Source organism: Dermacentor andersoni, chromosome 10 (genome assembly GCF_023375885.2).
Source record: "Dermacentor andersoni chromosome 10, qqDerAnde1_hic_scaffold, whole genome shotgun sequence".
NCBI lineage: Eukaryota > Metazoa > Arthropoda > Arachnida > Ixodida > Ixodidae > Dermacentor > Dermacentor andersoni.
In genome coordinates, this window is record NC_092823.1 from 132,877,977 (window position 1) to 132,893,065 (window position 15,089).

General features: G+C 44.8%; 1 protein-coding gene across 1 annotated transcript in view; it reads left to right on the forward strand.

Moving 5' to 3' along the window:
- Positions 1-15,089, forward strand: part of LOC126543710 (venom metalloproteinase antarease TserMP_A-like) — a 77,634-nt gene that overhangs the window by 42,786 nt on the left and 19,759 nt on the right. Inside the window, exons 6-8 of the mRNA XM_055078168.1 lie at positions 127-198; positions 8,754-8,878; positions 9,081-9,130. Coding sequence (XP_054934143.1) covers positions 127-198; positions 8,754-8,878; positions 9,081-9,130 — 247 coding nt within the window. The remainder of the gene's footprint in view (positions 1-126; positions 199-8,753; positions 8,879-9,080; positions 9,131-15,089) is intronic.

A 15,089-nucleotide genomic window follows, 5' to 3' on the forward strand; every position in this document is an offset into this window, starting at 1 on the left:
CTAACGATAGCAACGACGTATCTGCATGCGTCTGGAACGTTGTAATCTTTCACTCTAGGTTCGGGTAAAGTTTGTTGCGTGAGTCACTTTGACTCTCAGCGGTGTTTAACTCGCATTTTTTCCTAGGTGAACTTAAGGTACCTGGACATGGACCACCCTAAAATAAATTTCCTTCTCGTTGGAATAACACGGGCTAGGGTAAGTATCCTACAATTGCACAGTTGAGGAAGGGGGATGCAGTCGGTAGGACTGTGCAGTGCTTGTGCAGTGCAGGTAGAACAGCGGGAAGTGCGGCCGTTATTCTTTATTTCTCCACAGTGCCGCAGCGCTGCTAGAGGCATTGCAGCCGGGGGCGACTGTTTACGAAACAACGGAGCATTTCCTTTCCTTCCTTCGTGTTGCACTCACCCTGTCGAGGTAAATCAATGACCAGGCCGGGGCACTTTCTAGCTTGAGGTCCCGCGTTTAATCTCCGCCTTGGCGGCCGCATTGCAGTGGGAGCGGAATGCAAAAAATACTCTCGTACATCGTGATTTTGATGCACGTAAAGATAACTCGAGGAGGACAAAATTGGTCTGGGTTCCTCCACTGCCGTATTCCGCATAATCAGTTCGGGGTTTCGGCTTACACAAAAAACCCACCGTTTAATTTCTATTTAATATTTTTTGCAATCCATTAGTTCCGCTAGTGGTCCCGAGAAAATATAACATTTAGGCTGATCCATGCTGGATCCATGCTGCGGCATAGCCGAACATAAATGATGTTCGCGTGATGAAACGTAATGGGCGGGGGGAGAGGGAGGGAGAAGTGAAGATACCTCCTTGAACTAAGTTTTCGTTTCAATGCTGTAGATTGAATAAAAAAGCTTAAGACGCTTATTCCTGCACCTGAGCGCTTGAGAAACCCAGCCGAGATCTCGCTGAATTTTCTTAACGCTTAACTGCCGATCGCATTTCTCCGCAACGAACTGAGCGACAGATTGTGTTCGTTCATTGGCGTTGAATAATAAGTTCACTACGAAAGGTGTTCCACGAGAGGCAGGTGAATTCAAGGCCACAGAGCATATAAGTTTCGCCCACGACTTCCTTTAAATCTCCATCTACTCTGGTGCTTCAAATTGCTCTGTAAAACACAAAGTGACCACCGGAGCCTTCAGACAAAATAATTATTGTGTTGTGAGCGCGAGCCGTGTTCCGACCGCTAGAAATATATTTATCTTACTATGAAGGAATGTCATAATTGCCGGCTGTTGAAAATGCGTTTGCTCACCATTTCACTATTTTCTTTTTGAAGGACAAGTGTGCAGGTTATTCAGCGTTCAGGGCGTCACCAATTCCTTACTGAGAAAATGATGTATCTGCATAAATTGCGCTTATATATATAGCGGCTACGCCAGATCTTAGGCGCCTAACGTATCTAGTTTATGTGCAATGAAGTATTTATTGAGTTGGTATGACACATCACCAGCAATCCGTCTAGTTCCGCTGGCAGTTCTCTATATCCTTTCAGGACACGCTCAGAGACTTTTAGGGGATCGAGGCCAATAATATATGTCTAAGAGTTATGAACCAGCAAAGAATTGGTGTACTTATGGTACTATGTTGGCCGTAACAATATGCCGTGATAACGGCACCTAATAGTCTTTAAAAAACTCCCATATAACCTTGGAAAATCGTCACTAGTACAGAAGTTACCAGAAGAAAGTGTCCTTCAGAAACAAATTTTAAGAAAATCTGGACCGCACGCACCACTAGAGACAGAAACAAAGACAGAAGGAGCGCAAACAAAAACTATACTTCTATCTGTAGGACAGAAACAAAATAAATTCATGATACCTGAATTTACCCGCTATAATCGATAAATTATAATCAGTAAAAACGAAGAAAGATCAAAAATATATTATTGGCTGTCAAAATTCAATCAAAATACCATAAAAAACCTAAATGTCGAGCAGGCATATGGATGGTCCACTGAGTTGCATGCACTCGTACTATCGCTTCAGCTGCTGCATTCTTCCCATACTTTGCTGAATCTGGTGTTTCAACCCTTGGGGGGCTTCACTGGGTCTCATTGAGTTTCACTGAGTTTTTACAGAGTCCCGACAGGTGCCGATGAGTGTTTGTGGGAAGCTTTATTCACCGCACCAAGGCAGAAAAAAGCTTTTGCAATAGTTCAAATGGCTTCTAAAACAATGGCCCCAATCCACGCTGTGAGGACGGTTGGCCAGCGAAGCTGTGGTATCGCCTGATCCCATAGACCAATTTGATCTCGCCTTGAAAGATCGAGCAATGCACTACAAGAAATGCTTGACAGAAAGACAATGAAATGCAGTGTACCAAACCTTTTTCTCAGTGAAACAATACTCATAACTGCTTTGCGATCGCTGTGGTAAACACTCAGGTTCGTGCCTTGTTTTGCACAGGAACCGCTGCATCCTGGCTAGACTGAGCCAGGCGCTGTCGCGCATACTGACGCTTCTTTTCCTGTCGCCGCTTATTGTGTTAACGCTGCTCTTGGGGAGTCCTAACTATGCGTGGCCTTCTCATAGCGCTACCAAAACACAAATCAAATTAGTTGATAGGCGGGTTCTTGTTTTACATAGAAAGTGTAGCGACGTAACTCCATATGTTACAGTTACCGCTTCCCGGCAACTGCAACTCATGCATACGTAATCTTTACTGGGAAACCCATTGGGCAGACGCCAGGTGCTTCGTGTTATTCGAACGTGCCTTATCATCTATAAAGTGGTTCTTACACTAGTACTTTTCTTTATTAAAACGAATACTGGTGTGTGTCTTGCATGCGCAATTCCAATGGAGATAGGCACTTTTTGCTTCTAATCATGTAATGGTTTTCTGTCGAGTGTTCTGTCGACGGAAACGCAAAAATTCGGGGATCCAAATTATCCAATTCACGTTACCGCGCGCTCTCCTACGCTCCCTCTCCCTCACCCTAGTGTACGCTGGATCACGTGATGTCCAACATGAGCCATGTGGCAGGAAGTCGCGCATCAAGCCACCATTCATCTTGGCTCACCATCGCACACTTTCCTTTCGCACCAACAGCAAACAGTGCGCGAAGCGTGACCTCACGCGCTTGGTCTGTATACGGAATCACGCGGTGACAGGGACGCCGACGGCTAAATTTCCCCTCGAGTGTCCATCGAAGTAATGAGAGTAGCTTCTTGGGCTAGTTGGTACATGGTTATACTAAGAGAATGCCAGCAAACTTGAAGGTCGAAAAAATCGAGAAGCAGATCGACATAGACAAAGCCTCAGGAAGATGGCTGGACCAACAACTGAACTTCATTCATGAAAACGACGCCCCCTAAGTCCATACTGAACATGCGCAAGGCGCAACATAACAAAAACACGGCCAATACATCGTCTATATACGTCTACACTTATCAAGAAATAAAAGTTCTTTCTTGGTAAGGAATACCCATAGGTCGCTTATGGGGCCAAGTTTATAGATGCGATAGGCTTCAATCAGCTCTCTTTCCTGCTGATTCTTAGCCTTCCCCGAGATTTAACGTCACTCAATATGGGATTACAATCGCACTCCTTACAATGCAGCGGAAGATTACCTCCTGGTGCCTCTTGGTATTAGATTAGCATGCTCACGCATCCGATCATTCCCACAGTGACCGGTTTGTCCTATGTAATCTCTACCACATTTCCAAGGAATACTGTACACTACACATATGTCGCACGTGCGGTGCTTCCCGACATGCTTGCTATTGCACGTACTCTTTCGTGAACTGTGCTGCGAGACCATCATGCAAAGTTTTGCAAGCTTACAACGCGCAGAACAAACCAATCCGACGTCGTTTCTTGCCGCAACCCTTTTCATTCTGTGTGAAATGCCATGTACAGTGCTCATGGAATGAAAGGCGTCAATCAAGAGCTAAGTAATGCTCATACTGGATTCGGACAGGCCACCATTGGAATCTGAACCTGGCAACGTTTAACGTTACAACGTTATCTAGTGAGGCCAGTCTAGCAGTGCTATTGGAGGAAATAGAGGGCAGTAAATGGGATATAATAGGGCTCCGAGAAGTTAGGAGGAGAACTGATGCATATACAGTGCTAAAAAGCAGGCACGTCCTGTGCTACCGGTGCTTAGCGGAGAGACGAGAAATAGGAGTCGGCTTCCTGATTAATAAGAATATAGCTGGTAACATACGGGAATTCTATAGCATTAACGAGAAGGTGGTAGGTCTTGTTATGAAACTTAATAAGGGACACAAATTGAAGGTGGTACAGGTCTACGCCCCTACATCCAGTCATGATGACCAGGAAGTTGAAAGCTTCTATGAAGACGTGGAATCGGCGATCGGTAAAGTCAAAACAAAATGCACTATACTAATGGGCGACTTTAATGCCAAGGTAGGCAAGAAGCAGGCTGGAGACAAGTCAGTGCGGGAATATGGCAGAGGCACTAGGAATAGCAGGGGAGAGGTATTAGCGGACTTTGCAGAACAGCATAATATGCGGATAATGAATACCTTCTTCCCCAAGCGGGATAGCCGAAAGTGGACGCGGAGGAGCCCGAATGACGAGGCTAGAAATGAAATAGACTTTATACTATGCGCTAACCTTGGCATCATACAAAATATGGACGTGCTTGGCAAGCTGCGCTGCAGTGACCATAGGATGGTAAGAACTCGAATTAGACTAGACTTGAGGAGGCAATGGAAGAAACTGATAGATAAGAAGCCGATCAATGAGTTAGCGGTAAGAGGGAAAATAGAGGAATTCCAGCTTAAGCTACAGAACAGGTATTCGGCTTTAATTAAGGAAGAGGACCTTAGTGTTGAAGCAATGAACGACAATCTTGTGGGCATCATTAAGGAGTGTGCAACAGAAGTCCGTGGTAACTCGGTTAGACAGGATACTGGTAAGCTATCGCAGGAGACGAAAGATCTCATTAAGAAACGACACTGTATGAAAGCCTCTAATTCTACAGCTAGAATAGAACAGGCAGAACTTTCGAAGTTAATCAACAAGCGTAAGACAGCTGACATAAGGAAGTACAATATGGTTAAAATTGAACATGCTCTCAGAAACGGAGGAAGCCTAAAAGCAGTGAAGAAGAAACTAGCAATTGGCAAGAAACAGATATATGCATTAAGAGACAAAGCCGGCAATATCATTACTAATATGGATGAGACAGTTCAAGTGGCTGAAAAGTTCTATACAGATTTATACATTACCAGATGCACCCACGACGATAATGGAAGAGACAGTAGTCTAGAGGAACTTGAAATCCCACAAGTAACGCCAGAAAAAGTAAAAGCTATTCAAAGGAGGAAGGTAGCTGGGGAGGATCAGGTAACAGCAGATTTGTTGAAGGACGGTGGGCAGATAGTTCTAGAAAAACTGGCCACCCTGTATACGCAATGCCTCATGACCTCGAGCGTACCGGAATCTTGGAAGAAGGCCAACATAATCTTAATCCATAAGTAAGGAGACGCCAAAGACATGAAAAATTAAAGACCAATCACCTTACTGTCCGTTGCCTACAAAGTATTTACTAAGGTAATCGCAAATAGAATCAGGAACACCTTAGACTTCTGTCAACCAAAGGACCAGGCAGGATTTCTTAAAGGCTACTCAACAATAGACCATATTCATACTATTATACAGGTGATAGAGAAATGTGCGGAATATAACCAACCCTTATATATAGCTTTCATTGATTACGAGAAAGCGTTTGATTCAGTCCAAACATCAGCAGTCATGGAGGCATTACGGAATGAGGGTGTAGACCAGACGTGTGTAAAAATACTGAAAGATATCTGCAGTGCCTCCACATGCACCATAGTCCTTCATAAAGAAAGCAACAAAATCCCAATAAAGAAAGGCGTCATGCAGGAAATACGATCTCTCCGATGCTATTCACGGCGTGTTCACAGGAGGTATTCAGAGAACTCGATTGGGAAGAATTGGGGATAAAATTTAATGGAGAATACCTTAGTAACTTGCGATGCACTGATGATATTGCCTTGCTTAGTAACTCAGGGGACCAATTGCAATGCATGCTCACTGACCTTGAGAGGCAAAGCAGAAGGGTAGGTCTAAAAATTAAGCTGCAGAAAACTGAAGTAATGTTTAACAGTCTCGGAAGAGAACAGCAGTTTACGATAGGTAGCGAGGCACTGGAAGTGGTAAGGGAATAGATCTACTTAGGACAGGTAGTGACCGTAGATCCGGATCATGAGACGGAAATAATCAGAAGAATAAGAATGGGCTGGGGTGCGTTTGGCAGACATTCTCAGATCATGAACAGCAGGTTGCCATTGTCCCTCAGGAAAAAAGTGTATAATAGCTGTGTCTTACCAGTACTCACGTATGGGGCAGAAACCTGGAGGCTTACGAAAAGGGTTCTACTTAAATTGAGCACGACGAAACGAGCTATGGAAAGAAGAATGATGGGTGTAACGTGAAGCGGATAAGAAAAGAGCAGATTGGGTGAGGGAACAAACACGAGTTAATGACATCTTAGTTGAAATCATGAAAAAGAAATGGGCATGGGCAGGACATGTAATGAGGAGGGAAGATAACCGATGGTCATTAAGGGTTACGGACTGGATTCCAAGGGAAGGAAAGCGTAGCTGGGGGCGGCAGAAAGTTGGGTGGGCGCATGAGATCAAGAAGTTTGCAGGGATGACATGGCCACAATTAGTACGTGACCGGGGTAGTTGGAGAAGTATGGGAGAGGCCTTTGTCCTGCAGTGGGCGTGACCAGGCTGATGATGTTTATGACGATGATGATGATGAATGCGCATACTTTCGTTTCCACCGACTGCAGTTCGTGTCACATCGACGTAATTTTGGCGCGTACACTTACATCGGAGTCCTCGTCCCCTTTGGTGACGAAATTCCTTGCGACATGACATGGTGCTCTCGCGTACTTTGCACGTATGCAGGTTTCTACTAAATGCCCCGTGTCGCGTTTCATTCCGTGAGCACTGTACATCAAGTTCTCTTTTATTCTGGCTCGCACTTCTCGATCCCATCTGTTTGTTGCATTTTCAAACGCTTGTACACAAAATCAGCCACTGCCGCGATGAAAGTCTTTGGATAGCCTGCCGCTAACAGCCTCCTCTCTTGATGGGCAACACTGTGTTGCATTAGATGCGTGCAACTCTTTTCCACCGCATTTGACAAGCACAAAGAGGCTATGCCACACTTGACCAGCTTCGAGTGAGTGGATTGGTACGGTAACAACGCCTTTTTAGTTCTTGGATTGTAAGCCCAGCAACTGTGACCTTGAGTATGAAAGGTTAAGTCAAATCTAAAAACCTGATGGAATTTTTTTGTGGTGCTTCGTGGGTGAAATTAAGATGTCGACAGCAATGCTGAAAAACTGATAAGATACTGCAAATGATGTCAGTGAGGCAATCACTTCATCCGATATTTAAGACAACAAGGAAATCATGAACATAACTAAACACACGGGCAACGCGATAGTCGACAGTGGCGTCTGAAGGATGCTTGTCGAATTTCGCTATGAAAACACCGCACAATACCGACGCAACACAGAAGAATGGTCAAGTGTTGCGCCACGTTAGTGTTGCGTCAAGTGTGAACACCACGTTATAAGAAAGATCTGTTTTCGGAAATGAAGACAATAAAGCGAGACCAAAGATGCGTTGGAAGTGGAATTTTTTTATGACCCGGCACGTGCTGGTATAATATTAGTATGGGTAAGACTGCATGCGTGCCAACGCATAGCCCACGGCGCACCACGCACCAGCTCGCAAGCAATGCCAATGCGCGGCGTAGCGCTCGCATTGCTTGCGAGCTGGCATGCGCGCGCGATAAAAGAAAAAAAAGCCACGTACAGGTAAAAACAAAAAAAGTAAGCGGCGAGCGCGGCATGGGGGAAAGGGAGCATAACGAGTCGGCATACTAAAAACAAAAATAAAAGAAAAATGTTTGGGAGAGGAGGCGCTGCGCGGCTGCTGCTCCTGTTGCCATGACAACGTAAACATTCATGTGCGCTGCCAATTTGCTTCTGCGTCGCCCTGCGGTTAGGGCCGTAACTCAAGGGGACCTTGGCGCTAGCGTCGAAAGAGTGTCTTCTCGAAAACAGCCAATGGCAGCCACGCGGCGATTCACCACGCTTGTTCAGTTGTTAGTCCAGTCATCTTCCTGACGCTTTGTCAATGTCTGCTTCTCGCTTTTCTTCTACTTTCAAGCTTGCTGGCATTCTCCTAGTATAACCATCGAAGTAATACTTCAATTAAATTATCCCACCAAAATATATTAACAATGAAAGTGACATCTAGCTACCGCGAAACGCTGCCATGGATAGACGGCAGAGTAGGTTGAGCTCAAATTGCACCAGAAACGGGAAGACAACTGACAGGGTTGTCACTTTAGCAGTGAGTCAGTGCAATGCAGTACATTAGCGTCAACAAACCTGTTGAGCAGGTGATTCAGCTAAATAAATATTCCATTTAGCTCTCGTTTGCTGTCAGTAATCTTGCTTTTATACATTAACATTGTGTCTAATCTTTAATATAAAGATAACAGTAATAATGATGTAGGCTCGCACTTTCATATTTTGGCAGCGGGCACAATTTCATAGTACTGGTTCTCTCCAACATACATTTCATACATGAGGTGAGTATGGTGTTGACGCTTCACAAGCCCTCACAGCAACAAAGATATTAACCCGAAACGGATATCACGATTATTAATTCTACATATACCAACATACATTTTTTCCTTTATTTAAAACAGGATCACGATTTCGGTAAAATTGACAATGGTAAGATTGAGGGGACAGAGATGCTCAAGAACCTACAGACTTACAAAGATGAAGGAAAAATAGCAGGGAGTTATGACGTCATTTACCTGATGACCGGGTAAGTGAACAACGCGAATAGCTTTTCCCTTTCAGTTTATTCGCATTCTACGATAAAAAAAGAGGAGGTTTTTGAAGCGGCGCATGTCTTTGCATTCCTTAGAGAGACAACAAACTGTACTGATTTATATATTTGAGCCTAAAATACCCATCTCATAATTTCAGTTATAGATTTTTAGACAAATGTTGCAATTATATCGCAGGCTTGACATGTACAGGTTGGATAAAGGAAAAGTCGAGACTGGTGCTTCGGGTAAGTAGAACGTCCTTTGATGAAAGCGAATTTTGCGGTGAAGGCATGGACATGTTATATTTAAGGTATTCGCACATAAACCGAAACGTAACGTTCGTTTGAAACATGATCCAAAGGTGAAGAGTTTTGACATCCACATTGGACGGAAGAGTATTTTCTTGTGTAACCACGTTGCCGCAAATATTGAATTACTGAGTAACTACTATGAATTATTTTCACAGGCTACCCCGTCAGCTATTAAAAACAATGAGTAATGATTTCCGCTCCTAAATTGTAGAAACTTCAATGTTTCACGTGCAATACCTTCCGGGTATCCTGCAAGGCGAGAAGAAGCCAAGCTGCTTGCAAACAAAGCAAGCTTACTTAGCTATGCAGCGATTTTCGCTATGACTAGAAGATATCCTAGCCCTATACTGACGCTCTAGAGCAGTTCCCGGCTCTGTACAACAATGATGGCTTGGGCGACGGTATGTCGAGATGGTGGTGCGTTACTCCAACAAGTGAAACAGTGCGAATGGATGGAACTCGACGCGGCCACTTGGCGCAAGCGTCAGATATGAATTTTAAGTGGAGAAAAAGGCTGCAGACGCCCTCTGTTCTGTACAGGCGGGTGCTGCTGACAAATGGCAGATGGCGTGTTGCTTTAGGGGAAAAAATAGTGCGCCAGAGAAGGAACAGAGGTGCTAATCAGACAACTTTTCGAGGCTCCATAGGGCATGCCGCTAGCTACTAAGTATGTGCCACAATCTTCCTACAGGTACCCAGCTTCCCAAGTTGTTGGTTCGAAACTATTACAGAAACCTAGCTTAGAATGTTGAAGTTACCACTACAGTCTCAGCCTACTAAGGGCTGTCTAACTGCTACTTTCACGCCTGCATGAACATCAGTCATCAGCCCCTTCCGAGAGGACACCGTCCACATCTACCGCGAAAGCTTCGAGCTACACAAGAGTGCCGACCTGCTCCGCCATTACGAGAAGAACAGTTCTCGCGGTCGTGATGCTCAACAAAGAGGAAGGAGGTTTCAAGAAGGAATGAAGAGAAATGGTTGGCCACCATGCGCCAACCAAGGATCAGAAAGATCATGTCGTATAAGATTCGGCGAAATGACACCGTTAGCCTTCCTAAGATTGCTTCTGGCTTCAAGATTGCCCGGTATCTTCTTCAGAAGGTTGTGAAAACGAGCCTCTGGCTTCGTTCAAATAGTCTGCTGCTATTTGATAACTCACAAAGCCAAGCAGAAGCGGCAGAGATTGGCGAAGAAATGGTTGACGCACTTCATTTTGGGGCGCATCGAGGACCTCCTCTTCATTCACAGGAGGGTTTTCACTGTAGAAGCGGCGCGAAGAAACCAGAACTACAACCAAGTGACGTCGCCCGCATCTTAGAAAAGCAGGGGATTTATGCATATTCGCTTTTTCCCATATCCGCCAAGATTTGGGGTGGTATTTCCGCTGCCGTGAAGACTACCCATAACTTCATTTTAAAGGTTCACTAAAGGCAAATACTAAGTCGGCGTCGACTGTTTACATAGAATTCCAGAAATATCACAATGCTTGTTTCGTGCCAAGAAAGTTCTTAGTTTACTAGAAAATTGCATCTGAAGCGCCCGAATACCTTTTTCGAAGTTCAAGTCTCCCGCCACCCAACTGAGGGAGTGGTGATGATGCGCACGCCGTCACTAGCCATCACCCCCGTTTGCTGCCGTAGGTAAGTAAAACGGCGCCCGAGAGACGGCGGTACGAAGCCAAGAAAGAGCGGCGGATTCACCGCTGCAGCTGCTTTTTGGCCATGTGGCGTGGACCGTTCGGGCATCCCGCGACATCACATGAAAGTAGAATCCTCTGCTGCTTATAGTTCGTGCGAGTTTCGCGAGCCACGATCAGGAAAGTAGTGCAGCGCGAAAGCGTGGGCTGCGCAGATTCGAGCGAAAACGAAACCTTTCAACCGCCCGCGTCGCTATCAATCAATCAATCAATCAATCAATCAATCAATCAATCAATTTTATTTACCAGAAACAAAAGGAACTGGAGGGACACCTGGGCAAAAAGCTGTCGCAGCAGCTTGACGGAGGCCCAGGGTCCCTTACATGGCAGTAGCACTCACATGATATATACACTGAAATCTTTATACACAACAAACATTACAATTTCGCACGTATGCATGAAGATGACATTTTACACTTGAATGCAAATGTACTAAAGTGCCACTATAAAGAAAGAAAGTAGTCACGCAAACCATTTTTATTTAGTGTAGCTGTGTGCTTATATTTGTTTAGTACAGTCGGTATATTATGTGTTAAGGACTGTAGGCTGTAATTGTTTCCGAACCATGGTACCTTCCACACCTCGGGGTTTCGTGTAGTATGTTTCGTGTGAGTGCAGAGTTCTAGCTGAGCAAGGGATGCAAAATAATTCTTAACATATTCAGATGAGAAGTAAATCGTTTCTAGTAATCTGTGTTCGTATAATTTATCAACGCGGTTTAGTCGGTATTTGAGAAATATATTATCTGTTGGTGAAAGCCGATTAACGTTATCTATATACCGAACGATATCTATATACCGAACGATCAACGGCGCTATCCAAAGGGGGAAAGTAGATATCCAAAGGGGGAAGGTAGCTGCGGAGGATCAGGTAACAGCAGATTTGTTGAAGGACGGTGGGCAGATAGTTCTAGAAAAACTGGCCACCCTCTATACGCAATGCCTCATGACCTCGAGCGTACCGGAATCTTGGAAGAACGCTAACATAATATTAATCCATAAGAAAGGGGAAGCCAAAGACTTGAAAAATTAAAGACCAATTACCTTACAGTCCGTTGCCTACAAAGTATTTACTAAGGTAATCGCAAACAGAATCAGGAACACCTTAGACTTCTGTCAACCAAAGGACCAGGCAGCATTTCTTAAAGGCTACTCAACAATAGACCATATTCACACTATCAATCAGGTGATAGAGGAATGTGCGGAATATAACCAACCCTTATATATAGCTTTCATTGATTACGAGAAAGCGTTTGATTCTGTCGAAACCTCAGCAGTCATGGAGGCGCATTACGGAATCAGGGTGTAGACGAGCCGTATGTAAAAATACTGAATGATATCTATAGCGGCTCCACAGCCACCGTAGTCCTCCATAAAGAAAGCAACAAAATCCCAATAAAGAAAGGCGTCAGGCAGGGAGATACGATTTCTCCAATGCTATTCACAGCGTGTTTACAGGAGGTATTCAGAGACCTGGATTGGGAAGAACTGGGGATAAAAGTTAATGGTAACTTACCTTAGTAACTTGCGATTCGCTGATGATATTGCCTTGCTTAGTAACTCAGGGGACCAATTGCAATGCATGCTCACTGACCTGGAGAGGCAAAGCAGAAGAGTGGGTCTAAAAATTAATCTGCAGAAAACTAAAGTAATGTTTAACAGTCTCGGAAGAGAACAACAATTTACAATTGGTAGTGAGGCACTGGAAGTGGTAAGCGAATACATCTACTTAGGGCAGGTAGTGACGGCGGACCCGGATCTTGAGACGGAAATAATCAGAAGAATAAGAATGGGCTGCGGTGCGTTTGGCAGGCATTCTCAGATCATGAACAGCACGTTGCCATTATCCCTCAAGAGAAAAGTGTATAATAGCTGTGTCTTACCAGTACTCACCTACGGGGCAGAAACCTGGAGGCTTACGAAAAGGGTTCTACTTAAATTGAGGACGACGAAACGAGCTATGGAAAGAAGAATGATGGGTGTAACGTTCAGGGATAAGAAAAGAGCAGATTGGGTGAGGGAACAAACGCGTGTTAATGACATCTTAATTGAAATCAAGAAAAAGAAATGGGCATGGGCAGGACATGTAATGAGGAGGGAAGATAACCGATGGTCTTTAAGGGTTACGGACTGGATTCCAAGGGAAGGGAAGCGTAGCAGGGGGTGGCAGAAAGTTAGGTGGGCGGATGAGATTAAGAAGTTTGCAGGGACGACATGGCCACAATTAGTACATGACCGGGGTAGTTGGAGAAGTATGGGAGAGGCCTTTGCCCTGCAGTGGGCGTAACCAGGCTGAGGATGATGATTATGATGATGATGATGATGATGATGATTCGCGATAATCTTGACGCCTTAGAGCTTCTCGAGCACTAATCTATCACTTTAGCTTGACTTAGCATTTGCCTTTAGTGTCCCTTTAAAAGGAATAACGATCTGCGCGTCCTACTACCGACAAGATTCTGAGAAAGGTAGTGCGCCCTCGAGAGCTTCCGGAAATTCCCGACGGGAGGATAATGTTCAAACAAAACTGAGCCCCTGCGTACGGAGCTTCAATCTGGCCTGGAACGTGAAGGATCGATTGAGATAAAAAATTTGTAGGCAGCTATACAAAGTCAGAATTGTAGTTTTGTCGGTCGTATCACCTTGTAAATATTCGCCTGTAACTAAATATACAAGCATGGTGTCACACGCAGAAGCAAACATGAATACATCTCCCTCGATGACCACACACACAAGCTGTGAAAATGCTGGCGTAAGAAAGCGTGGTAGCAGCAGCAGCAGCGAGCGAATTTACCTTCGTGTTGCCTTTCGCTTCAACGCGAACTAGGCTTCGAGAACACAGCGCACATGAAGCTACCGGCCCTCAGAGGCCCCTGTCCCCATCGCAGATCCCTTTCAAGACTAAGTGGCCACCAACATAAATCCGTCCCCCACCCCATCCCCCGATGCCTGACGCGAAATGGAAGACGCGCTAGCTCCCCACTTTCCTCCCTTTTGCGTGCGAGATTGAGCCACCATCGTCGGCTCACCCTCGCGCGCTTTCACTCGCACATAGTATACGCTGCGCGGCGACGATGTCATCGCACTTTGGCTTTATACGGAACATTGCGGCGACTCCGATGGCGACAACGACGGCGGAAATGCGTCTGCAGTGTTCATATAATTGCTGTCGCAATAAAACAACAATGAAGCTGCGGGACTGTTTGTTCCCGGGACCCCCGTCAGCGTATTTCTGGCCCTCGAACTCGCCTTTAATCCTTTGAACTTTTCAGTCTATGGCGTGTTGGTGCAAAATATCTCAGCTACTGTCCTGCATAGTCTGGATTCAATGAAGTCTGGCTTGGCCATGGCCTGACCTCAACGCGATGTCGGCTGCCGGCGCACCACCATCGACTCCGCGAAGAAGCGCCTCCAACTTTCGTGAAGCTTAAAAAAAGGATATTTCGAGTAAATATTTTGTTCAGTAATTGCGTTTTTTTTCTTTCTACTGAAATACAAAATCTGTTTCAAAAAGAGAAACGTTTTCCTTAGAATACAATAGCAGTGAACTCAGTAGCCGCCCTGCGTGATCTGCTGATGAGAAAACACAAATATTTGGTCGCCTAAAAGATTAATAAATTTCCAGAACGATACTATGTTTTTATGTGCACTTTGGAACCGATTTACCTTGTTCCGAATAACTAGGCTTTCTATAAAAATGAAGAATTGTACTACTCACCGTGTCACCTTCCTTCGTCCGTTGTGTTATTTGGCGCCCTCGTTGTAATCATGTATGACCAACTCGCCCATCAACAATATGCTCAGTGACTTCGGGCATCCAAACTATGCGTCGACTTCCCATAGCGTTATTACAACACAAATGAATTCTAGTTACTAGGCAGATTCTTGTTTTACATACGAAGGTACAGTCCCGCCACTCTCTTCTTCGTATACTGCAGTTGCTGTGCTGTGTTGCGTATGCTTGGTGGTAGAAAGCACGCCATTCTTTTTGCCCCACAGCGTTGACATTTTTAACATCAGAGCTCACTCTACCGTTTTCTTCACTTATTAAAGAAGCAATTTGGATGTGATATGAAACAGGTAACAAAATCACAACAAGGGTATCCTATAGGATGTCGAATAGGGCTATTAGGGTGATTTTATTTATAATGATTCCATTTGCACTGCCGTTGTAATGAGGGCATCCAACGACAGC